This window comes from Malaclemys terrapin, chromosome 19 (assembly GCF_027887155.1).
Source record: "Malaclemys terrapin pileata isolate rMalTer1 chromosome 19, rMalTer1.hap1, whole genome shotgun sequence".
NCBI lineage: Eukaryota > Metazoa > Chordata > Testudines > Emydidae > Malaclemys > Malaclemys terrapin.
Genome location: NC_071523.1, coordinates 11,486,869 through 11,511,738, shown reverse-complemented (window position 1 = coordinate 11,511,738; position 24,870 = coordinate 11,486,869). Strand labels below are relative to the sequence as shown.

The following is a 24,870-nucleotide window of genomic DNA, read 5'->3' as shown; positions in this document are numbered from 1 at the left end:
AAAAACCAAAGGGGGTTGTGATCTCTCCAGCGATAAATTGTAATTCCAAATCTTTTCACTATTCAGATCCCTTTGCAAAAAGTTGCTTAATTTTTCTGCACCTAAATCAGATAAGATTTCCAAACTCTGTACCATCTGTGAATTTTGCATTTTAGCACTTGCACTATTACCAGCTACTGCTGCTGAGTAACACTTAAAAATGGTATTCTGGAACTTCCAAAGACTTTAACGGTGGCATCCCTGCAAGGAACCTGATGGTAAGTTTGTCATTAGCATGGCTTTAATTTGTTTAAACTTGTTTAAGTTGAGGATCAGGTATTAGCAGGTTGGCAGCATTGGGTAATCTTTATTATGAATTTTAGTCTCCCCTGACCCTCAAAGAAATTCCTGAAAGTTTTATAGCAGTTTTCAGACTTTCTTGGTCATTTTCTCTATATGCTTTTTATATTCTAGTGTTTTAAGTGAGTTAATAAAAGGTATTTTTGTCACCACCTGCAAGTGTTGTCTTGTTCTTTAACAATTTTCATTTCAAGTATGTATTACAATATGATTAAACAGACAAAGGATGTTTGTAGAAACAACCAGTTTTTAATACAATTAGGCTATATTCTTCAGGCTCATTTAGGCAAAAAAATAAAATAAAATTGCATTTTAGTATAAAGCTTCTGAGCAAACTTTTTAGGGTAACCTGATAAATCTTTCTTAATCAGACTAGTGGGAATGTACTGCTAAAACTGATGGGATGTTGACAGTTTCCTGGGCAGTACTGCTTTAAATATGAGTGAATATGGAGACTGGACCACTACATGACTTAATTATATTTTAGTAATGACTGTAAATGTGAAAACACCTTCAGAATCTTGGTTATACTATCTCTCTGCTCTGTTTGTTTGTTTTTGTAGAGGCAGGTTATTATAATAGCCCTGCAATTGTGATTAAGGGTGTTTACTCTGTTCTTAGTAATGTCTAAACTGGCTCTTAAGAATAGAGCGGAAACATTCTGTCCATACTTTGCCATCGTCTTGCAGAGCTGTCCAGCTGAAGCTGTTGGGATTTCATCAGATGCAGCAAGCGTCTCAAAGAACTAGTAAAATTTTTGATTGACATTTGTATTCTAACTTGAGGGGAATTATTTATGGCTGTGCTAATATAACAGGTGCTAAACTGTCTTTCCTACTGTCTCAACAAGTATGTTCTTCAATTAGATTGGTAATACTATAGTTTTATTACGTGTTTTTTAAAAGGATTGTAATCCACAATATTGAGTGGACAATCAATTTAACACAACTTTCAGATGGAAAGTATTTAACACCTAAGATTGAGTTTTCTGTAATATTTGCTTTTTTAGTTAATGTAAATAAACTAAACAAGGTGCTGCTAAATGCAAAGTTTCCCTTGATCATTTGAGCCTTCCACCTAGCAACAGGTATGGAAAGCAACTTTAAAATAAGATTTGAGTGTAAAACTGATTAGGTTAGTTGGGCAGATACAACACCTGAAAGTACTAATTGACAAAATGAAGTCTATTAAATCAACTTCAAAAATATTACAAAACTGCAATCTGATCTGTTAAATGCCTTAATGTAACAAAAGGGAGAATGTTATTGTTAGTTACTGCACATAAGAAAGTAGACTATTTAAGAATTTTTCAAAATGGTGTTTTCAATCCATGAAATGTAGTTAATCACTTTTGTATATACCCCATATTGGCCAGCAACCCCACAGTCTACGCCCCAGGACACAAGACCACCGACAAACCATTTCTTAGTCAGATTATCTAAGAAAGTTAATGGTCCCCCACTGTCACCCTGACAAGAATCTTTTCCTCCTTCCTCCTCCCCAGCACACAACATGTTTTCTGTTAGTATCAGATATTTTCCCTGTGGCAGCTTTGCAAATGCATCTTTACACTTTCTGTTGTCAATAACTACTAATTCAACATACATTAGATGATGGGAAAGCCTCCTTTTCTCAGTTCTTCCCCAGCCAGCTACAGTTCCCATATCATCTGTTTTCACATGGAATCTTTCTTCTTTTCTTGGCAAGCAAATGGGGATAATATTTGCATTAATTGGGACTTTATGTTTCAGTTTAATCAGTGCAATGTCATTGTTATAACTGGTGCCATCGATGTAACCTTCATGTACAAAAATTTCTTCTGCCCAGGCTTGTTGGTAGTGAACTGAACTTTTGTTCAGAAATCCCATTTTGATGGTCAATGTTGATGGGTCTATTTGACGGGCTACGACATGAGCAGCAGTTAAAATCCAATTGTCATACAAGAGGGCGCCACCGCCTGCTCCTCCATCTTCAGCAATTAGCATAACTTGCCAGGGGAACTGTCCAAGCTTTGCCCTTTTCCCTCCAATTATACGTTCCAGAGTTGTCCCGGTTTGTATTCCACAAACTGATAGGAGAGAAGCACATGAAGTGATAAACATTTAGTAAAGATTTGGAGTATGGCAAGTGGTTACTAAGTCTGGGTCAGCTGAAGTCACCAAGTGTAGACATTGCATCTAACTAGCTAATCAATTTTGGAACAGTGAAATCAGTCATCATCTGTGACCAGCCTGAAAACCTAGACAAGAGCACAGTTGTAAACTTAAGTTTGCAAATGGGTTGATGCTGTCAAATAACTGATTTAGGAGGTGATTTTCAATGGGACTTGTGGTCCTAGCACACTTATGCACTTCTGAAACTCCCACTTGTATTCTGCTCACAGTGCAAGAAATTAACATAGGGACCATCACTTGAATCCTACTTTTAATTTCTTAAGAATAAAGAAAGAGGCTACATATGAAGTTCGGGCATAAGGAGAAGATGAGGAGGTTCCTTGGGATGTGTGGTCCCTATCTGTATTCCACTGTGGGTTATGCATGTGCCTGGAGTCAGAGAATTTGAAAGTAGTATCTGGTCTGCGCATGCGCTCTGGCTCATCTTGTGCCTCTGACCGAGGCAAAAAAGGACAGAGTGGAAGCAAAGGGGAAGGAGTGCAGGTAGTGAATAGGGGGACCACACATCTCTAAGAACTCCAGTTCTAGGTAAGTAATTTCCTCCTCAAGTAATGGTCCCTATTGTATTCCACTGTGGGTGATTGACAAGCAGTACCTAAGTAGGAGGAGGGTGTGAGGATGAGGGCAGTAGGGTTGAATGGAAAATCTCCATCCCAAAGGATGCATCAGCAGCCGAGTCCTGTAGCAGGGTGTAATGCCTTGCAAATGTGGATGGAGCTCCACATGGCTGCTTTACAGATAGCTAGGAGCTCACTAAAGGTTTCAACTTAGAGCATGCAGCAATGAGAAGGAACTGAAGAGGCAATAGGTCCGCCCCACCCTCTATCGCCTTGGTTGGAAGTGGGAGGTGAGCCGGGGTCAGTGCACAGATCAGTGGACGCTACTTTCAAATTCTCCAACTGCGGATGCATGGTACACGTGTAATACACACTGGAATACAATAGGGACCATCACTCGAAGAACAGAAGGGAACAAAAACATTTAGTGTAAAACTATAGAGGTGAATGAAAATCAATTTTACTGTAAAGGACGCTTAATACCATGTGAAATTACAGAATAGCACAAAACTCAACTTCATGGGTTTTCATGCTCTCTAAATACCAGCTAATTAGGAAATGTTGCAAAGTCAGTAATTTAATTGCCTAAACATTCAAAATCATGACATTCTGCAGCAAAACTACCTGACGGGCTCATTTTCACTCAAGTCCTTCTGTTTTAGCCTGAAACTCATGCAAACTGGACCAATGTTGAATATACAAACTAATAAATTCTAATTTTATTGTGAAACTTTTGTCTGCCTCTGGTACCAGGCTCAAAGAGTCATCTGCTCTACTGCAAGTTGGGTCAGATAGAATCAGGTATGAGCTTAAGAGGTCCTGAGAATCCACAGCTTCCACTGTCCTTGACATAGGTGGTGAGTTATATAGGCCCATGCTCCACCAATATTTAAGAAAGTGGGCCTAGCTCCACCAATGTTTGGGCTTACCGTGCTTTCAGGGGCCCTGTGCTTTCAGGGGGACATGGGGTCCAGGGTGGCCTGGGGAGTTAGCGGGGGACCTGGCGCTGGCAGCAGTGAGAGACCTGGCCCAGCCCACCCCTGCTCCGCCCCCATTCCATCCTCCCAGCTTCCACCCCCTCCCCCAAGTGACACTGGGAGCTGAGCAGGGCGGGCTGGGTTGCTCGCTGCTGCCAGCGTCAGGCCCCAGGCTGCCCTGAACCCCGCGTGCCCCTGAAGCGCCGGGCCCAGGCCAGTTCTGCTTGGACCCACTCTGGGCACCCCCAAAAATTATATAAAGCTGGCACCCATGGTCCTTGATGGGACGTGATAAGTGCTCAGCTTCAAGCCTCCACGTTAACAATGGTGGAAAACTCAGGAGCAGGGCCTGCTCTGGCTTTTTTGCCGCCCCAGGCAAAAAAGCCTCCCCCGGCCCCCCAGCGGGGAGCGCGGCCGGGGCCCCACTCTCCCCAGCCGGCCGGAGCGCCGTGGGGAGGGCGGCGAGCCTGGCCGGGGCCCCGCTCTCCCCAGCCGGCCGGAGCGCCGGGGGGGAGGGTGGCCAGCCTGGCCAGGGTCCCGCTCTCCCCAGCCGGCCAGAGCGCCAGGGGGAGGGCGGCCCCGCTCTCCCCAGCCGGCCAGAGCACCAGGGGGAGGGCGGCGAGCCCACTGTGGCTCCGCTCTCCCCAGTGAGTGCCGCCCCCCTCCAGGTGCCGCCCCAAGCACATGCTTGGTAGGCTTGTGCCTGGAGCCGGCCCTGCTCAGGAGAAGGCCAAAAGAGGCATTCTTAAAAATGGGGACCAGTGTAAAAGAATTAGTGACTAAAGGAACCCTAGTTGAACTCTGGCTATTGTGAAAATTTAGACCCATAATGTGTCTTTTTCCTTTTATCTTTTACTGTAATTATATCACGTTCCCCATCCTGTTGAGTCTCAGATTACACCACTTCTAAAGGTATGTCTACACTGGATGCTTTTTTCGGCAGCATGTAGAGTACCTACATGGGTAGCTCCACCAGCACAATTATAAATAGCAATATAGATGATGAAGCATGGCTTAGGTGATAGAATACAGGCATGCCTGAAAGGTACCCTACATGCTGCCGGATCCTTTTATATAACGTAATGAATAATGACCATGTACTAGTGTAATTTTTGGCAATAGCAATATTTAAAGACCAGTCACAAGACAAATTATACTAAACAAAGCTGCACTTATTATCCTGATACTAAGTTCTTGCTAATCTACATCAATTATAAACTTCTTGTATAAATTCATACATTACCTGGCTCACAGACTGGCAGTACTTTTTCTCCCTTGGAGTTCTTCCAGTATCCATCAGCACCACACTGGTATCTACCTGAATGTCATAGAAAAGGCAAAAATACAAGAATGCACATGTTAAGTGGCCATCATGTTTTTAAAGCTCTGCCTCTACGGAACATGGCTGTATCTGACCATAGGACCGAGTTTTTCAATTCTCAGAGTTCAGGTCCTAATACCCTCTTAGGTTTTGTGAATTCCTATGTGAAGGTGGCTCTGTGCATCGTCCCTCTCACTAACTGGGCTGTGAGATGTGCGAGGTCAGGGCATTATGCAGCATAAGTATCCTACCCACTTGTAAAGTGGCACCTTCAGATGTGACTTGAATGTAAATTCCACACCCTGAAGGGTAAGGGAATGTATGAAGTGTTAGGTACATTAATTAAATCCTCTGAAACAGATCTTTTGTCGCACTCCTTAGATAAGGATCGTTTCTTAAAGATGCACAATGTTTTTGAGATCAACATTAAACTGATCTTGAATATAATATTTTAAGGCCACGTTCTACTGAGCTGAATGTATTGCCTGTACATGCTACTGCACCATCCCGCATTCACCAGCTGCAGAAGAAAAATACTGTCTTGAACCTCTTAGTCAAAGTGACTGGCTGAATTTTTTGTGCCCCATGACTGATTTCTAAATGTTATTGCCTAATGCAGGGCCTGGACCTGGGAGGTGCTGTGCAGTGATGTCAGGAGTTGCTTGTTCTCAGCATCTGAGGATCAGGCTGTAAGGAATAATGTCTCCCCTTACCATTATTACTTGCTTTCATAGTGTAGAAGGTGCTCTCGCATTCGTACTGAATCTCAGCTTTGTAGGTGGTCACCTTTGGTCCTGTGATGTAAGTAACCGTGCCGTTGTCTATGTCTTCAGGTTGACCACAGTTGACAACTGAAAACAGTTCCAAAAGACAGAATTGTGAAAGGTTCTTCTAATTACCAACGTAAAAATGGACTGCAACAGTCAACCCAGGAGGGTAGGAGCTGATTGGCTCCTACCCCTGTTAAGAGTGTGGCATGGGAGGAAGTTTGCTGTCTTCATGTCCTATTATATGGTGGCCATCTGAGACAGGAGATAATCTCTGTAACTCCTTAGGATGCACTTTGAAAACTGCTTAAAGGGAACCTTTAAAACTAAAGACAATTAAAAAAAAATAAAGAGAGTGGCCCTTTTCAGTGTTTGTGCATCGACTCTTGAGTGCTGATCTGCAGAGAGGGAACGGTGCAAGACTTGTTTTACCCAAGATTTTTCCTGGGGGTGGGGGAGGAGGTTGGGTGGTGAATACGAGGGAAAGTCTGGGTCAAGTGGAATTATTGGACTATAATGCAACCAGACACACACATTTTTATAAAATTAAAGTTAAAGGTAGCACTTTTGGGTGCTGGAAGCAGTTACGCCCAAGGAAACAGACGTGCATTCTAATCTAGACCAGATCTACTATCTAAAGTATGTCGTACTACATGTTGTTCATATAGGTAATTGTTATGACCCACAGCCCAGAAGGAAGTATGGATAAATCTAGAAGTTATACTACCAGAGAATTCTACGTTTCTTATAGGGGAAGAGACCTATGCCTAATAGTTATTAGAACAAGAGACTGGGAGGTAGGATTTCAGGGTTCTGTTCCCACATGGTAGTGACTTGCTTTGTGAGCTATACCAAGTCCCTTTTACTTCACTGTGTCCCCATTTACCCACCTACAAAATGGGCATGTCACTACCTACAGTACCACTAGGTGTTGTGAGGATTTGAACTTACTTAATATAAAGTAGTTGTAATTTGTGGGGGGAGGTATTGAACAATTGGAATAGTTTTCCCTCTATGCTATGCCCTCATAAGTTTCTGGATACCTGTAGTGTAGTTTCCAAGTAAACTAACTTGGTGTTGCTACCATCATTGCTTTTTAAAACATGCTTTTAAGGAATGGTGGAAAAAATGAAGACAGCTTCCAATTTTTAAATATGAAATACAATTGTAATAATAAAAGGGGTGACTTTTACGCAACTAAAAAAAAAGCAAGTCTATATTGCCTCCTACATCTTGGCACTTATGAAGGTAATTTTATATTCTGGGTTTGACAGGAGAATTAAGACATTGGTATACTGCAAAGTTGAAGACAATTAGCGTTGACTTACTGATGCACTTTGCCATCGGTTTGTTCCAGGAACCACTTTTTTGACATTCTGCTTTAAAAGACTTTAAAACCAGTTCATTCTGCAAGAGGAAAATAGGAAATGTATTTATTTCTCTAAAGTGACTAACTTGACTTTATTAATAATCATGATGTTGCTTATTGGGAGAATGTGTCAGTTAAATATAGAGTTTTAGCTCACTGATATGGAATGAAAAATATGCATATAACAGATTTAGATAGGTTTGTGATGCTATTCTCAGATGTCCTACTTTGTTCTTAAACAGTAGATATATCATTTTAGTGAGGAGAAAATGTATTTCCTATACTGCACTCATCTTGGATACAAACATAACCTTTCTTACCACGATTTGGTGGAATAAGTGAGGGTAACTTAACACTTCTGGATATTTGTTTTGGAGTGGCAGTTCTACCCACTTATGCTTGCTATGTGCTCCTAATGGTTAACAATGAAGATGGCTAAAGTAATATAAAAATATTTCAAGTAAGAGCATGCTGTATCCTCTGGATTTTATCTATTTCAGTACATGAACACGCCTTTTATTGCATCTCATTTTCATTATTCATTTAAACTAACAGAACTCAGATGCATTTAGTTACCCTGGGTCTGTACATGAACAACAATGTCCTCAAACTGTCAAAAGCAGGACAGATTCTAGAATCTTAGTGAATGTATAGAAAATGGAGAGAAAACTATTAATGTGGGGCTAGTACACTTTTTATATTGATCATGAAGATAAGCCAGTGTGAAACGAAATAATAAAGGCCAAATTGTGATCTCAGAAGCTTGCTCTGAGTGGGTGCTGTATTTGGAATATCTTCAGAAATTACCTAATAAACACTGAAGTTGGAATGCTATAGGAATGAATATAAAATGTCTTCCAGTGCAGCAATAGAGAGCAAACATCTAGTTTTAAAAACTCTCTCTGCAGAGATGTAGTAACAATTTAAAGAACTTTAAAAAAAAATCATTCTGTTCCATTAAGACACTATGGCAAATGTTTTTAAAGTTATTCTGTAGTTCCCAAGTCAATTACAGACAAATCTATAAGTGATGGCGGGAGAGCTTCTAAATCTGGACACTAAAACTTGTTTGGGAAAGGACAATTTCGGAAGGACCACAACTGCACAATAACTAATCGAAAGTGTGTGTGTGTGTGTGTGTGTGTGTGTGTGTGTGTGTGTACCCACAATTACACTAGGAGCAGCACAGAAGTTAAATGACTTTGTACAGTGGCTAACTGGAGAGAAACACATTTAATTCCACAAATTAACCTCCCTAGGGAAACCAGAGAAGGAGGAGCTGTAGTTTACCTACTTCCAACAGCACATATCCAGTATCACAGGATAGAGTATAGTAGTCTTTCAGGATGTATTTTGCTTGCACTGGATTGATGTGACCATGGGGTGGTGCTTTAGGACTGGGGCATGGCAAAGCTGTGGAGGGATGGAAAACAAAACATTATCCTTCCTCCTAAAGCAGATTCTAATCTTTGTTTCTAAATCTGCTGTTAGAAAACCAAATACGACCTTTTCCCCTCACAGCATAACTAAGACCAAAAGGAAACATTTAATAGAGAAATGTGTAAACTTGCTGTGTTGTACTCATGACCAATGGCTGGGTCACACAGGACTGACTAGTCTTCCCGAAGCTGTGGAGTGAAGGGCATCTCTATAGCCTAGACATCAATTCATAGTTCTACCAAGCGGGGGTGCTTGTTTCTTAAAGCCAGAGCCAGGCCAGACAATTCTGACGCTAGACCCAAGGAGAATCTCACCATGCGCCGTTGTTCTGGCTCTCCTCGAGGGGTTTTACATTGGTTAATGAAGCAAGTAAAAACTAAGTAGGAAAGCAGTTTAGAACGGTTTGCTTGCTGTGCATGCCTCACTGGAATGAAGTCCCGGGAGTGCTCTGCAGCTGAAAATTAAGTAGGGGGAAGTGTCAGAGATGCACTATGTGGTAGTGTAATGGAGCAGTAGCAAACAGCATTGCATCAGTCACTACTGTGCTGTTCACCTTGGCCTTTTGGGACTTCACACTGATCGAAATTCTCCTGCTCCAAAAGTGCAAGCCCTTACCACTTGAGCTAAAGGAGAATCACTGTTGAGCAGCATTGAGCCGATGAGATGCAGTTGATTCTATCCAGTATAGAGAAATGGCACACTTACACAATAACCAGTTCATTACATGACCAAGCTTCTGATACAGCAGGAAGTGCAGGTTAGTTTGAAATGAGTAGCGTGGCAATATGGTCAGTGAAATGGATCTTACAGAAATCCCCTTACTACTGATCCTAGCCAAAAAGGTGATAGACTGAGAATGTAGCCAGAATTAATATGAGCATAAAGAAATTCGGCTCTGGAAGCAGCATCAGCAGCCCTGCCTCCTACAGAAGAGCTAGATTTACAAATGGCAAGAACTGAGCTACCCACCTGTTGTAGTGTAGGAGATCTTCCAACCAGTGTGGTCTCCGGAGATATCCGTGGTGAAAGTAATATCCACAACATTGCTGCCTGTCTCAATTTTTGGAGGTACATTCTGCCCACAGAACGGGCCATATTCCTTTTTGGGTGTTTTAATCTGAAACAGTGAGAAGAGTCAGACAACCGTGCTTCGCCCATTCCAGGGTACTCAGATCATCTAAGGAGCATACAACTTGACTTCAATATGACACCCAGGTAGGAACTGTGCAGACCTCTAGCTGTGGCTCTCTTAGGGGATGATAAATTTTGTTCAATGTTCAATAGAAACAAAGCTATCGTTATTTTGATTGATGACAAGTCATCAATAATTGCATATCGAGCATCTTTCATCAAAGCATCTCAAAGTGCTTTAGAAATATTATTAAGCCTCATAACATCCTCATGAGGTAGATATTATGTCCATTTCACAGGGAGGCAAGCTGGCACTACAAGAGGTTAAGTCACTTGCCTGAAATCACACAGTGAGTTTAGGGAAGAGCTTAGGATAGAAGCCGGGAATCTTGCTTCCCAATCATCTTATGAAAGTGTATTGTTCTTGGTGACGTTCCCAAACAAGAAAACCTTAAAGGGCAAGGGATAAAGGGTACGATTTGAGGAAGGTGCAGCAAGCCACGAAGGCTGTGAAGAAAAAACAATGAGACTCAACAGACCTTAAGGGCATCATAGGGACACACTGTTTCCACGTGACTTTCCACGTTAAAGGTTTCCACAAATTCCAGGATGATCATGAAGCCATCTTCCACCCGGATAGTGTAGCTGCAGGTGGAGAGTTTGGGGTAAGGCTTGGGATAATTGGGGCTGGTGACCACTCCAGATCTCTTAGTAAAAGCATTGTTTTGACACTGAGCTAGAAGAAGAAAAACAAAAATGGTAACTGATAATTTCCCCTAGAGCTGCATCTCCTCACACAGTAGGAATTGCAAGGCCTCTTCTACACTAGACTCTCTTCTGGAGAATAATTTTCAAATCATTGCTTAGGACACAAGGGAAACAAATTGTGTATGTGTGTGTGGCGGGGGGTGTGCTTACAGATGTCCCTAGTCTGGATTTGTCCCTGTTGCAAAAGTCACTAGATCTATCAGTGACTTTGGGACATAGAGGCCCAGCACCATACAGCAGTTCTGTCTCAGGAACGGTACCTTGACACGGGCCGGGATTGAGTGGGAAGAGGAGCAGGAGCCAGAAACGTAATAGCCAGGGTGTTGCAGGTCAGAACTAAGAGGCAATAGTAGGGCTGTGTCAGTCCAGCAGGGGCTGGCTGGGAAATATTAGAATGTGACAGAGCTGGGATGCAGACAGGAGTGAAATAGAGAATCTGTACGTCAGGGCTGCTATGCCCCAGCAACACTGTAAGCTGCTAACCGCCTGGCTTTCCTACTGTAGCCAGACTGTGCATGGCTCTAGTCAAAGCTATCAGTCCCTCACTTCCAGAAGCCTCACAATACATCTCATCCTTCTTCCTTTGCCAGAGATTTAAGATACTTTATTCTCTGGGCAAAACCAGCTGTGCCCCTTGGAGCCACAATGCTTCCTGCTAAAGAGAGACAGGGAGGAACAACCACAAGGCTGTTTGCTTGTTGATTGCTGTGAAGTGGTGCTTTGATCAGCTGGGCACCAAAGGTTTATGATGTGCTGCCAAGAGTCAGATGAGCAGCTTCCTTTAATTAATAGGAAATGATGGACCAGTTGCTAAATTTGGCATGTTGTTCAGTCTATAGCAGCACTGGTAAAGCTAAATTAATTATAAAAGGGAAAACTATTTAGCTTTTTAAACATATCCTTAGGCCCACAATGCTAATCCCTGTCAACAAAAATGCCATCACAGCCCCCCGCCCCATTACTAAACACATTCAATGCTCTAAAACAGAACTTTCCTATGGGTTGCCTAGTTAGAGGGCAAGATTCTCAGGGTAGGGACTGTCTATTGTATGGTGTAGAGCATGTTCATGCCACTTAAAAAATTCTCATTTCCTATGGTAAAATTGTGGGCTCCTCTTATTTTGGAGAATGAAACCTGTTCTCACCTGACCCTCAATTATACAACAATCCTGTCTGCTGATGCTCAAATTTACATTGTAAGCTCTTTGAGGCAGAGATCATATGTTTGTTATGTGTTTGAACGGTGCCTAGCATACCTGCGCTACCACAATACAAACAGTAACGTGCTTTGGGCTCTGCTTACATTTCTTTTAGAGAGGTAGTATCCTTCCAGAGCAAGCTGAAGTTTCAGAACCATAACTCGGAGCAGCTTTCCTGGAGCAGCTCTGAGCAACTACATGAACCTGTTTATCACCATGGCACCTGAGCATCAGAGTGCATTGTATTTCAACCTTGCCACCCAAACAAACATACAGATTGTTAGGCTTTTTGCTTTAATACCAGGCTCCTCTGTCATGGAAGCTGAACACACTCTCAATTTTAAAGTCCTAGCCGAAGTGCCCGTCCCGCCTGCAGAGTGCATTTGCTTTTGCCCTGAAGGAGTGAGAAAGTTCTTTGGTGCACTGAAGTGCCAGGAGTTTGGCAGCTGAGTCTGACTCTGCTCTTGCAGCCCGCTGCTCACTTCATTTCCTGTAGCTGGTATAAAGGAATCAGTTGAGCTCTGTTAGATGTTGACACCATCTCTTCCTCCCACTTCACACGCCAGGAGAATAATTGGCAATTGCTTTTTTCTTTAAGTCACTGCACATTTTTTCCCCACTAAATGGATGGCCCTGTAATTCTATGGTCTGTGTCTCAATGTACTGAAGCCTTTGGTGAGTATTAGAGAGAAAACTAGGGCCCCATGATGCTATTAATCTTCTGTGATGTGCCTTCCTGAGCTATTGATGGTGTTGCTTACAGTATTGATTGGGAGACTTTGGGGTCCTTGCTTTGCCCTTAAGAGCTTGGTGGAAAGTAGCATGACCACATCCTCACTTTCATCCATTGCAGGGCCAGAACAAGAAGGAAGTCCTATTCAATACAAAACATCTAACTCCTTCCTGGTCACAAACAAGGTAGTGGAAAATTGCTTGCTCTCCAAAAACTACATTTCCCTTGTATTACAAGAGGTTGGGCTAATCCTATCACCCTTATGAGTGGTCATAAAACAGGTGGGAGCCAAGGGGCGGTACCCTTCTAGCCTGGAGAATGAGACAGTGCCTGTTCTAGTACCAAAGAGCCAATACTTTACCAACACAAGCCTTCACCCATGCCTTGCATCTACTGCATAAATTAGGAATACCTGTGGAGGCGAGAGTGTGGGACAGGGCCATCTCTGTTACAATGACCTCTGTGCTAGGTTACTTGATCTTAGCTTCCATTTATTATACATGGGAAATTATATACTATAGTTATTGTAGTCATCATAAATATTTATATTTAAAATACTAAGATTAGTTAGAGAAGAGATTAAAGGGCAACATGATAGAGAAATCCAAGATAATGAATGTTACAGAAGTGGTCAGTTGGGCTCCCATATTTTGTGCATATATTACCTATCACCATGGTATCCAAAGACTACTTACTTTCTCTGATAATACAAGAACAAAGGCACACCTACATGAAATTAAGGGCCAAGAAATTTAAAATCGGATACAAGGAAATACTTTTTTTTTTAAAATGTTGCATATAATTAGGGAATGGGTAATGGGGTGGATCACTTGATGATTACCTGTTCTGTTCATTCCCTCTGGGGCACCTGGCATTGGCCACTGTCAGAAGACAGGATCCTGGGCTAGTATGACCGTACTTATGTTCCCTGTGGAACTTGCTGACACATGATGTTAACAAAACTAAGAATTTAGTGGGATAAAAGCAGACTAGACAATTACAGTTACACTAACTAGGATCAAAGTGTCCAAGGGGGATCAACACAGGACATAAGGCAGCCACCATTTTGGTTTAGGAAGGAACAGCTCACAGAGGTGTATTTCAGAACCGTTGATTATGAGGGATTTATACCATTCTCTGAAGCATTTGGAACTGACCATTATCAGAGACCAGGCACTGAACTAGATGAACCATGGGTCTGACCCAGTAAGGAAATTCCTATGTTCCAGAATTGCCCCAAAAGTCTTAATCTCCTAACATAGCACAAACAAGAGGTTTGTGGAGAAGCTCTTTGGGGCAGGAACAGTCTGTTTGTACTGTTCATACAGCACCTCGCACAATGGGCTCCTGGTTTGTGACTGGAATCCCTCAGTGCTGGCACAATACTAATAAGAAGAGGAAAGTGCAGACAACTCACTAATTCAGAAAATGGGTCCTCAATCTTAACCTTGTTCTGAAGGACTGAGGAAGGGCAAAGATGGAGACTAATTCATTCTTCATGCTCACTTAAACCTGGCTCCTTTGAACCAAGAGTGTCCATTGAGACTCATTGTGGTTGGTGGTTTTGCAACAAGACTATTTGGGGACATGTGAGCAGACACCAATAAACCCTCTTGATGTGTAGCCACAAGCAGCGGCTAAAACCAGCTGACCAGACAGGAACAGACCAAGAGATTTGCCTCATGCCAGACCAAGAGATTTGCAGCTTGAAGATGAAACACTTTAGGACCTGTTCTACTTTTCTATTCAATATCTCCTGGATGTGGCCATGGGGAGCTGCCTTTGAAAGGGCTGTATTTTTACTTCACAGATCTGCAAGTGAGAAACTCAAACTAGCCAGCACAAAAAGGATCATATAATGTTCAAACAGCTCTCAGCAGGAATGCAGAGCCTGGGTTTCTCAGACCAACCTTTAGAGCTGCCCAGAGAGCACGCCATTATACTTAGCCCATATTTTTATTCGAATCACAGTGAGCTGTTTGCCAGAGACTTGAACTCTGAAAAATTAGCCCCTCTAAACTTGTGAGCTCAGAGCCACTGGCTCAGGTTTCTAACAAAAAGTGAGTCATAAATCGTGCCATTGAGCCACCAGAAAACTCTCAAGCTGCTATAAGCATGGAAGCCAACAGAACTACCGTGAGCATGAAGCAGCCTTCAAAACAAGATCAAGTACATCAGGACAGAGCCTTCCTACCCATGAAAGAGCTAGTCAGTCTGAGATTGGCACTGTGATCTCTGTCTAGGTTTGAATATAACCTTCATCACCAGAGTATCTAAGCGCTTCACACTCATGGTGCGTGGGTGGGGGGGTTACCCTCACAACATCCTTGTGAGGTAGGGAAGTGGTGGTGTTCCCATTTTACAGATGGGTGACTGAGGCACAGGGTAGATTAAATGACTTGCCCAATGTCACACAAGAAGTCTGTCCCTGAGCCGGGACTGAGCCCAGGTCTTCCAAGCCTGTGTCTGATGCCCTACCTATTAGACCATCCTTCCTCCCAGTCTTTGCTTGGAACAGGGATTTGGGGTATGCATGAACGGAGCATAGAAAAGTAGAGATTGGAGTAGAGGCTTGTTTTAAGTGTCTCCCCGCCCCTTTTTTTTTTGTTGTTAAACTTCAGCAATGAAGAGGCTCCACGGCCATTAAACTATCTTTGGGCTCATGAACTTACTGAGCTTTTTTAATTTATCTTCAGGGGGATTTTCCTGGAGCCTCTCAGTTCCACTAGTGAAGGTCCCACTTGCAGCCAGAAAACAGGGCCTGGAACCTGGCCAGTGAACACCCCATTGAGGTTACCTAGCCAGCTCCTGTGTTACCTTGAAACAGGAAAGGGAGGCATGGATCGATGCTATGGGGACATTAGTGGAGACTGCACCCCAGGAGTTCACCTGGCCGTGACTGTGCCACTTATAAAGAAGGAACCAGGCACTGGATGGAGCCACTTATTTAAAACCACCTCTTCACTCTGCTGTATCCAGGATGCTATCTTTGTCAATGGCAGACAGAGGACACATGGCAGCATATGAGACCTCAGCTGAGCTGCCTTGTGACTACATTTGGAGCTCTGGATCGGTCAGACAAGAGATGGGGCTTCCTTTCCACGCCCAGCGGAAAAACACCGCTCCCCCAAAGCTGGCTGCTTTGCTTACACTAACCACTTCATTATTTTCTTTAGCAAAGCACCAGGAGCCCTTTGCAGAGGGCTCACCAGATCGCACCATAATAACAGGGTTGGGTTTCCAGTGGGAGATGTGGCTAAAGTCATAAAGTTTGGGCCCAGGTCCAGATTTTTCCACAGTGTCAGCATGCTCAAAACTGGGGCTTTGGGCTTGTCTGAACACAGACACGAGGTTCTCTCTTGGAGTCTGAACAGATCGAACTTACCGAGTGTTCAAACCGGGAGAGGAGTTCAGGCCCTGTTCTAGTTCAAGCACTTTGATCAGTCAAGCAAGAAAAGCCATGGGCTTAACACCAGCGGCAGTCCCATCTCTAGGTAGCTTTACTGCCAATAGAACGGCTCTCTCTTATCAGCCTCTGCCTTATCTGCCTTCTCCCTTCCTCAGCAGCACATGGCAATGCAAAGAAATGATGGGGAGGCTGCAGTTGACTTTAGGAACAGGAAAGGCCATTTTATTGTCTACAGGAGGCAGGTCTGAAAGGAAGGAAACCGAGATATGCGCAAGTCACTAATCAAACAAGCAAGCGGAGCTGGTGGCCCTGTGACATGCAGCTATGGGCAGGTCAGGAAGAAGGACGAGCCAGCTCTTCCCAGCACATCTGTCTTGATCTCTGCCTATGCGAGGAGAAGCTTAATTATCTCAACACTGGAAAATAAATGAGAAAAAGAGTAAATGAATAAGAGGGCAGCCAAAACTCAGCCTTTCCAGAGCAGGCGCAAAAACTCAAAGGGGCAGCTTCAGTAGTCAGCATGTTTCCAAACAGACCTTTGGAGTCTGAAGGATGGAATGAGCTCAGCACTTGCCGTTTTAAATCAAGATGGGAGATTTGCTTTAAAACAACAACAACAAACCCAGCCCCCCTGCTGTTACAAGCCCCAGTGATGGGAAGAGGAAAAGGGACTGGGGCAGCAGGCAAAAGTTACCAATGCACTAGAGATATGCCTGAGTCACAGAGTCTGGCTCCCACATCGGACCCAAACATCCCCCCAATTTGTGCGTGTTTGCAATGGGCTGGACTGAAACGCTAGATCCAGAGACAGGCTCAAGCTTCAGAGTTTAGATATAAATCCACAGCGAAGTGGTGGAAAAGCTGGCCCTGCTGTGTCGTTCCACACCAGCCTCGACCAAGTACAAAGTGGCCCCGGTTCTCCCCAGGCTCAGGAGAGCGAAGCTGCATGCAGCAAGGAGGAGGCTGGCGCCAGGAATCTGCACGTTTTGCTGCAGGCAGAACCAAGCCCAAAGTGGTGATCAGTGCACTGATTCAGAGAGACATTCACTCCTTATTGTCAGATCATAAACCTTCCTTCAGCAGCACGTGCAGAGCAGCAGAGACAGCCAGCAGCTATTCTCCTTTTGAACTGGGAATCCGCTGTCACTCAGCAGATTGTTCCTCCTCGAAGCAGCCCCGAGCTCAGGTCCCGAAGCGCCAGAAGACTCAAAAGTATTATCCATCGCAGCACTCGGAAGGCAGGAGTGCTGGCTGGAGGGGCTGGGCTGGCAGCCCTGCAGACTGAAGGTCTCCGATAGGAGCAGCCACGGGGCAGGCTTCCTTCCTCCAGCCAACATGATGAAAACCTACCCTGGAGGGATGATTTCTGGCAGTGACCGGAACCGTTCTACCCTCCACGCGTAGCCAAGCACTGGCCTCTCTTCTGAAACTACTGACACCAGGGCTGGTGAATGCCAGGGGCGGGATGGGATGCCTGACCTGCAGGAGCTAGACTGAGGCTCCCCTGTACTCTGCCATCAGCTGAGGAGTGTGTGCACTGACTCACACCCTGCACCATCAGGGTGATGTCAGCTGGCCTGCAGGGGCCGTAAGCCAGCTCTGAACTTGCCGCGGTGTGTGGGTTGCTCACTGACCTGTCGTCTAGAGGGGGAGAGGGACTCCTGTTCTGACAGGGAGGGGGCAGCCCACCCTGCGCATGGACAGACTCACCTGTGCAAGTCCTCTTGTTTTCATGGAGGACGTAGCCAACCCTGCAGCTGCAGTAGAAGCCGCCCAAGTAATTATGACAGTGATGGTCACAAAGCGGTTCGTCGTCAATCAGCAGCTCACACTCATCAACATCTAGCGGGTGGAAACACAGCAGCATTAACTTGACTTCACTGGGTTGGGGGAGCTCTGAGCAGGACTGAAATGGGAACTGGGGGGAGGCGGGAACAGAGCAGGGACATGTTTTTGGAAACTGACTCGATACCCTTTAAACATATGTGTGTGTCTGTCTGGGCCAGGCTGGTGTTTCTTGGTATTCTTTGTAAAACATAAAGGTGGGGCTTTCAGAAGAGCCTAAGCCAGGCAGGGGCTCAGTTCCCCCAGGAAGCGAATGGGCCTGGTGTTTCTGAATCACTCTGGGGCTTTTCAAAACACACTTCTCCCACTCCCTCCCCTTAGCTTGTACAGTTGGAAGATCCCCTGCTCTAGGCACCATATGCAATTCAAAGCCAAACACCCACCACAATCTGACAGCTTGTGAAGGAGCATACAGGGGATTCCTCCTTCCCCAGACTCCAGCTCCGCCTGGCGCGCTGTGACAGCGCCGTCTTGCACAGTGATTACTGATGCCGGCTTTGTATTCTGATTTCACACGGATTCCTGTCGTACTCCATTGTCCTAGGAAGAATCTACCTCCTAACATTTTGCTCTCCTCCAGCGCTCTCAAATCCTTTACAGACATTAATTAACCAACAAAGCAGCCCTGGGTGATAAATGGGAGTCTCCCCATTTTGTCCGTGGGGGAAGAGCAGGTTCAGAGATAGGAAGGGACTTGCCCAAGGTCACACGAGACAGTGGCAGAGTTGGGGATAGAACCCAGATGTCCTGAGTTGTAGTCACCTACTTGAATCACTATCTGTAATGAATACAGCTGTTCCTAATCCATTCGCTAGTAGCAGCAGGCAGAATCTCCATCCGCCTGGGAAGCCCAGCCATCTCCTTCGGCCAGCCCCTGGTGCTAGCAGCCAGAGTCTGCGTGAGGCCAAGAGGGTTGCTGGCCCTAGCATAGCTGGGTTGGTTTCTCTACCCCTTCCTCCTCACTGCGGGGCCCATCTCTCACCTTCAGCTGCATAGAAGGCCTCGAAGCCAGTGAACGGGTTCTCGTTGGAGTAGTCGGATCGGAATGTCACAGTGAGGGTGTTGTCAATGGAGTGGTACGTCCTGTTGCCCGGAGCCTCCTCGGTGTCTGTGCTCTCATGTCCACACAGCGTGGCCACCAGCTTCCCGCCGGAACTGATCTGCGCAGGGGATGCAGTCACGTCTATGCTCAGCTACAGCCTCTATTTCCACGCCCGCCCCCTACCCAGTGCATGGAGCCCAATCAGAGGGACCAGGAGCAGGTTCTTGTGCAGGGGCACACCCAGCTCCCTCCCTACCCATGGTATGCTCCATTGCCAGCTCCATATAATTATCTCCACCCCTGCCTGCTTCCAGCTTGCCTTGATCCCCCCCCCCAACCTTTCAGCTGTGGCATCTCCCCCTCTGTAGCCTCAGAAGCCTGACCAAGCAGGGATAGAGGGACTGGAGATTGCTAGAGAGGCAAGAAAAGGAAGGAAGAACCATGACAGACACTAGCAAGAGCAGCTTTAACTTGTAGCCAGGGCTCCACAGGACCCTGAATGAATCAGCGCATCCACCATGTGCCCTGGTCACGTGCTCTCCACTTTGCTGGCAGAGCGGAGGCTGAAGGTCCCCTGCTCCTGGCGGACTTTCCACCACCAGGAACAATCAGGGGGTTTCGAGATTACAGCATTCTCAGAAGTACATTTGTGATGAAGACTATCCATCTGGATTTGGTTATACAATCGCGGATATCACATTACACGGTGGGCAGCGATTTCCCCACACCCTGACTTGCCCCCCATTCTCCTCCCCTCCCCTAAATCCTTGGCTGTAAAGCTCATTGCCTGAACCCTCCCTTCCTCCCCAACACACACACAAAGGCACAAGGCCAGCTTGGGCCACCAGCCCAGGGTTCTGTTTGCTGTGGGTTTTGTTCCTGTTTGCTTTCCCCTTTGATCCTATGTGGGAGCAATCCGCGGGGCTATGGCCAGTCACAGGCGAAAGTAGGGATTAGGGTTAAACGCAGGTTAAACACACACAGCTTTGAATTTACAGTAAAGCCCTGCTGAGCTGGGTCTCTCCATTCCCACATTCTCTCTGATGCAATGTTTCTTGGTGGGAAACACCCACTGGATTCCCCGAGTGTCCCTCTCCCCTGGCCCCATGTCCCTGAACGTTTTGGACGCTGCTACTAGGCCAATTTTGATAAACAGGATTTGTGCTGCCCCTGGGGGTGGGGGGGGGGATGAGAGCTCATGCACACAAGTTCTAGCAGCGGGTAAGAGGCTGAGCAGTCTGACCAACAGGGTGCAGCCTTAGAGGAAGGCGGTGAAAAGCACTATGGCCTTAGAGCAATGGTTCCCAAACGTTAACAAGCCACGAACCCCTTTCACTAAAATGTCAAGTGTGGTGAACCCCCTCCTAAAAATGAATATTTCCAGGGATTTTCTCCCTTACCTCAGCAGCATTTATAAAAGCAGTGATCTTGGAAATATAAAATTTGTTTTTATGACATGCTTATTACACATCATTTATTAACTATGATTTATCATCACAGTATTTTTATTACATTAGGAAAATGGCAACACTCTTCCAAGATCTCACTTGTGTAGCTTGTATCACTTTTGATGCAGCCTGTTATAAGGCAAGGCTCCTATCAGAGGCCCTAGAAGAAAAAAAGGTTGTGGGGGCAAAGCCCCTGCGCACCCCGGGTTCCGGGGGGGACGGGACCTGTCAGAAAAGTGGGGGGGGGCATGGGGGCTGCTGGAAAAAAAGGGGAGGGAGCTGCCGGGGTGGTGGTACAGACATGGGGGCGACATGTGACCCTCATCACCCCCCGTACTGGCGCCTCTGGGTCCTATGTTTCATCAGGAGTATCGGATGTGAAACAGGAGGAAGCTATTTAAGAAGCCAACTCAAAGAGTTTCTCCTACACAAGCATTCAGGTCTTGAGCAGTCCAGGCAAACAATGAATGTTACAACAAAGCTTAAACTTTTTCTTCATAATCAATTAAAAACACTAGCAGCCTATTAAATTTTAACAACAGCAGAAAATATCCATCTCAGTGTGATAGATATGCTTGCTGTGATCTGCTTAGCTCTTGGAAGTCCCCAAGGCTCCGGGCTGCTGGCCCCATGCAGCCCAGGGTCCCTAGGGACAGCTCTGTTTGCCATTAGGGAATTCCCCCCCCCCCAAGAACCCCTTGTAACATTTTGGGAAGCCTCAGGGGTTCACGAACCCCAGTTTGGGAACCACTGCCTTAGAGGAGGAACATGAACCTCTCACCTGAGTAACTCAGGGATTAAGATTTTACTTAAGATGCCTGATCTGGTTCTACTGAGCTTAAAACAACCATTGCCAACGTGGGCACACCACCTGCTTCCTGCATGTCTTCTGTAGATATGGCTCCACCAACCACACACTGACCTTCAAGTATGCCCCCACCGATATGAGTATGAACACGTGGCTGGACAGCTGGTGTGCTGAGATTGCTGCCTTGTGCTCCCCTCTTCCCCCATTCCTTTGGCCACTCATCATACGCTAAACTCGTTAATTCTCTGGGCAGGGCCTATCTTTTTATTAGAGGTATAAGAACATAAGAATGGCCGTACTAGGTCAGACCAAAGGTCCATCCAGCCCAGTATCCTGTCTACCGACAGTGACCAATGCCAGGTGCCCCAGAGGGAGTGAACCTAACAGGTAATGATCAAGTGATATCACTCCTGCCATCCATCTCCACCCTCTGACAAATGGAGGCTAGGGACACCATTCCTTACCCATCCTGGCTAATAGCCATTAATGGACTTACCCTCCATGAATTTATCTAGTTCTCTTTTAAACCTTGTTATAGTTCTTGCCTTCACAACCTCCTCAGGCAAGGAGTTCCACAGGTTGACTGTGCGCTGTGTGAAGAAGAACTTCCTTTTATTTGTTTTAAACCTACTGCCCATTAATTTCATTTGGTGGCCCCTAGTTCTTATATTATGGGAACAAGTAAATAACTTTTCCTTATTCACTATCTCCACACCACTCATGATTTTAATATACCTCTATCATATCACCCCTTAGTCTCCTCTTTTCTAAGCTGAAAAGTCCTAGCCTCTTTAATCTCTCCTCATATGGGACCCGTTCCAAACCCCTAATAATTTTAGTTGCCCTTCTCTGAACCTTTTCTAATGCCGGTATATCTTTTTTGAGATGAGGAGACCACATCTTTATGCCATATTCAAGATGTGGGTGTACCATGGATTTATATAAGGGCAATAAGATATTCTTCATCTTATTCTCTATCCCTTTTTAATGATTCCTAACATCCTGTTTGCTTTTTTGACTGCCGCTGCACACTGCGTGGACGTCTTCAGAGAACTATCCACGATGACTCCAAGATCTCTTTCCTGATTAGTTGTAGCTAAATTAGCCCCCATCATATTGTATGTATAGTTGGGGTTATTTTTTCCAATGTGCATTACTTTACATTTATCCACATGAAATTTCATTTGCCATTTTGTTGCCCAATCACTTAGTTTTGTGAGATCTTTTTGAAGTTCTCCACAATCTGCTTTGTTCTTAACTATCTTGAGCAATTTAGTATCATCTGCAAACTTTGCCACCTCACTGTTTACCCCTTTCTCCAGATCATTTATGAATAACTTGAATAGGATTGGTCCTAGGACTGACCAATTGGGGAACACCACTAGTTACCCCTCTCCATTTTGAAAATGTGTGCACCCAGCACAACGGGCCCTGAACCGGATATCAGGGCCTCTACGTGTTATTGTAATAAAACAACAACAATATGTAGGCACAAAAGGTTGGGGTCAAACCTCCTAAATCCTCCCAATCAGCCTGGCTTTGAGTTTGATCCAGCAGCGTCTCCTTTCAGGCTTTTTCACACTTCCCCCAAATAGTCCATTGGCCACTTCCTTTTCGCAAGCTCTTCCCCATTATATATGGGCATCCTGATGCTACTGCTTGGGCCATGTCCCATCAGCACAGCTCTCATGAGACACAAGTATTTTGTAGAGCCAGTCAAAAAATTTCAGACAGGACAGAAAATGCTGATTCAAGCAAATTAAAACGTTTCCTCGGAATGTATCACTTTGTCACAATTTTTGATGAAAAATTACTGAAGGGTTTCATTTAAATAAGAATGAAGTGTTTTGCTTCTATTATATTGCATTATAATAGATAATAGAGAAGTCTTCTATTATATTTTGTAATAGAATATGAGAAGTGATGCACTTCCGTAAGCTTGTTTCTGTATTTCCAAAATGGAATTGCAGCAATATTATTTTGTGAGAAATTCTGAATTCTTGTTTCCACGTGGCTGAAAGAAAATTTCAACAAGTCCGATCTGCCCAGGGCACAGAAATTCAGCATTTCCACCAGCTCTAGTTTTCTTCCAGCGATGCTTCCTGATCCTGTGGGCCTATGTGAATGCATCACTTGCAAATCAGCTGAGCCCAAACATTACAAGGAGATCTGACCATAAGAAAAACTGATTCCTTGAAACCTGCAACCTCAGACAGAGCTGGTTGTGCCATATAGATCAGTATCCACATTTCAATCTGAGTGTGGAAGGGGATATGCAGCTCCAGTAGACACAGACAGTATAAAGCAAACTACCTAGAGAAATTCATGCGTCTCTACATAAGTGCACATGCAATCCCATATTGTAAGTACAAACATACACGTATCATGTACATCCAGCCATCAACGTGCACAGACACAAAGTTCTATATTAATACATAGGCCTCATACATGACCACGGACACCCTCTTTGCCTCGTGGCTCCGCGTACCTTCACGTAATCATATTCACACAGGTAGGACAGCTCCATGTTAAAGTGAGTGAAGTAGATCCGGATGGTGTATCCCTTGGGGACGCCGATATTCCAGGTTCTCTCCTTGCTGTTGGGGTACACGTTTGGGAAGTCTGGGGATGTGATCCTCCCATACATTTTCTGCAGCTGGATGTTGCTACCCACTCCATGGCAAAGGGCCGCCACGAGGAGGTACAGCCTGCCTCAAATGGAACACAGACAGTAACAAGGGGGGTGAACGTTAGCTCAGAGATCACACTCGCTACATACCGTGGGCACTAGGACATAAGTCAACATCTCTGCACCTGATGCTCCTCTCCTGTGTAAATGCTCTGGGTGTCAAAGGAGTGCTGCTGACATGAGACCCAGGAGAGGAGAACTGGGCTGCATCTCCTTCCATAAAAACAGGACAAAGAGCTAGAGAACCCAGGTTGCCTGAGAAGAGCCTCCTTGACTTCACTCACCTCATCCTTCCACTGTCCTGCCGGGAGCCTGCAGCAGCTTCTCCTGGTGTGCTTGCCTCTGAGGGTGAGTTTGCTTTGCTGTGTTTGTCTGGCTCTTGAACTCTGATGTTTATCTCCCTTTTCCCACTCAGCCGGCTGAGTTCTGGGAACAGCAGTTACAACAGAGCGAGCCCGAGCTCAATGCACAGGACCTGAGTCAACCCCGGCTCAAAGTGCAAAGCAGAGCTGAAAGCATAGCTGGATTCCAAACTTTTCAGCCCCCACCTCTCTGGAGGGATGAGCAATGGGCCTGGTATTTGTGCAGAGAGGCCGGGGAAGGGGAGAGGATGGGTGGGGATAGGTACAGGGTGGTTCAAGACTGTGTGTGCTAGGGCATGGTCAGGGTGTTTGGGAACATCATTCCCCCTGTTGCCAGCTGTAGTACATTACTAGAACCCTGGTCTCTTTCACAGCCTGAGCCCACGGAGCCAAGAAGGAACCGGATGGGAACCCGGGTCCCTTTGCTGATCCATTTTACCAGCAGCTTTGACGGAGGACGATCACAGAACACTGTAGGGCTAGTGCCCTAAA

General features: G+C 45.2%; 1 protein-coding gene across 2 annotated transcripts; it reads right to left on the bottom strand.

Moving 5' to 3' along the window:
- Positions 1-293: 293 nt before the first annotated feature.
- MASP2 (MBL associated serine protease 2) lies at positions 294-24,507 on the bottom strand. 2 transcript variants are annotated; one of them, XM_054008916.1, is made up of 11 exons: positions 24,301-24,507; positions 23,816-24,035; positions 19,012-19,189; positions 17,895-18,026; positions 10,615-10,811; positions 9,914-10,061; positions 8,799-8,917; positions 7,464-7,542; positions 6,082-6,219; positions 5,291-5,365; positions 294-2,407 (listed from the first exon to the last, which is right to left on the bottom strand). In XM_054008916.1, the coding sequence occupies exons 1-11, from the start codon at positions 24,303-24,305 to the stop codon at positions 1,638-1,640; spliced, it is 2,061 nt and encodes a 686-aa protein (XP_053864891.1). In that variant the 5' UTR covers positions 24,306-24,507; the 3' UTR covers positions 294-1,637. The 2 variants fall into 2 exon arrangements, with proteins under 2 accessions (XP_053864891.1, XP_053864892.1); XM_054008917.1 differs by lacking the exons at positions 294-2,407; positions 5,291-5,365; positions 6,082-6,219; ... (2 more) ...; positions 9,914-10,061; positions 10,615-10,811 and adding an exon at positions 16,380-16,600 and having other exon boundaries at positions 24,301-24,495.
- Between the last annotated feature and the right edge of the window lie 363 nt (positions 24,508-24,870).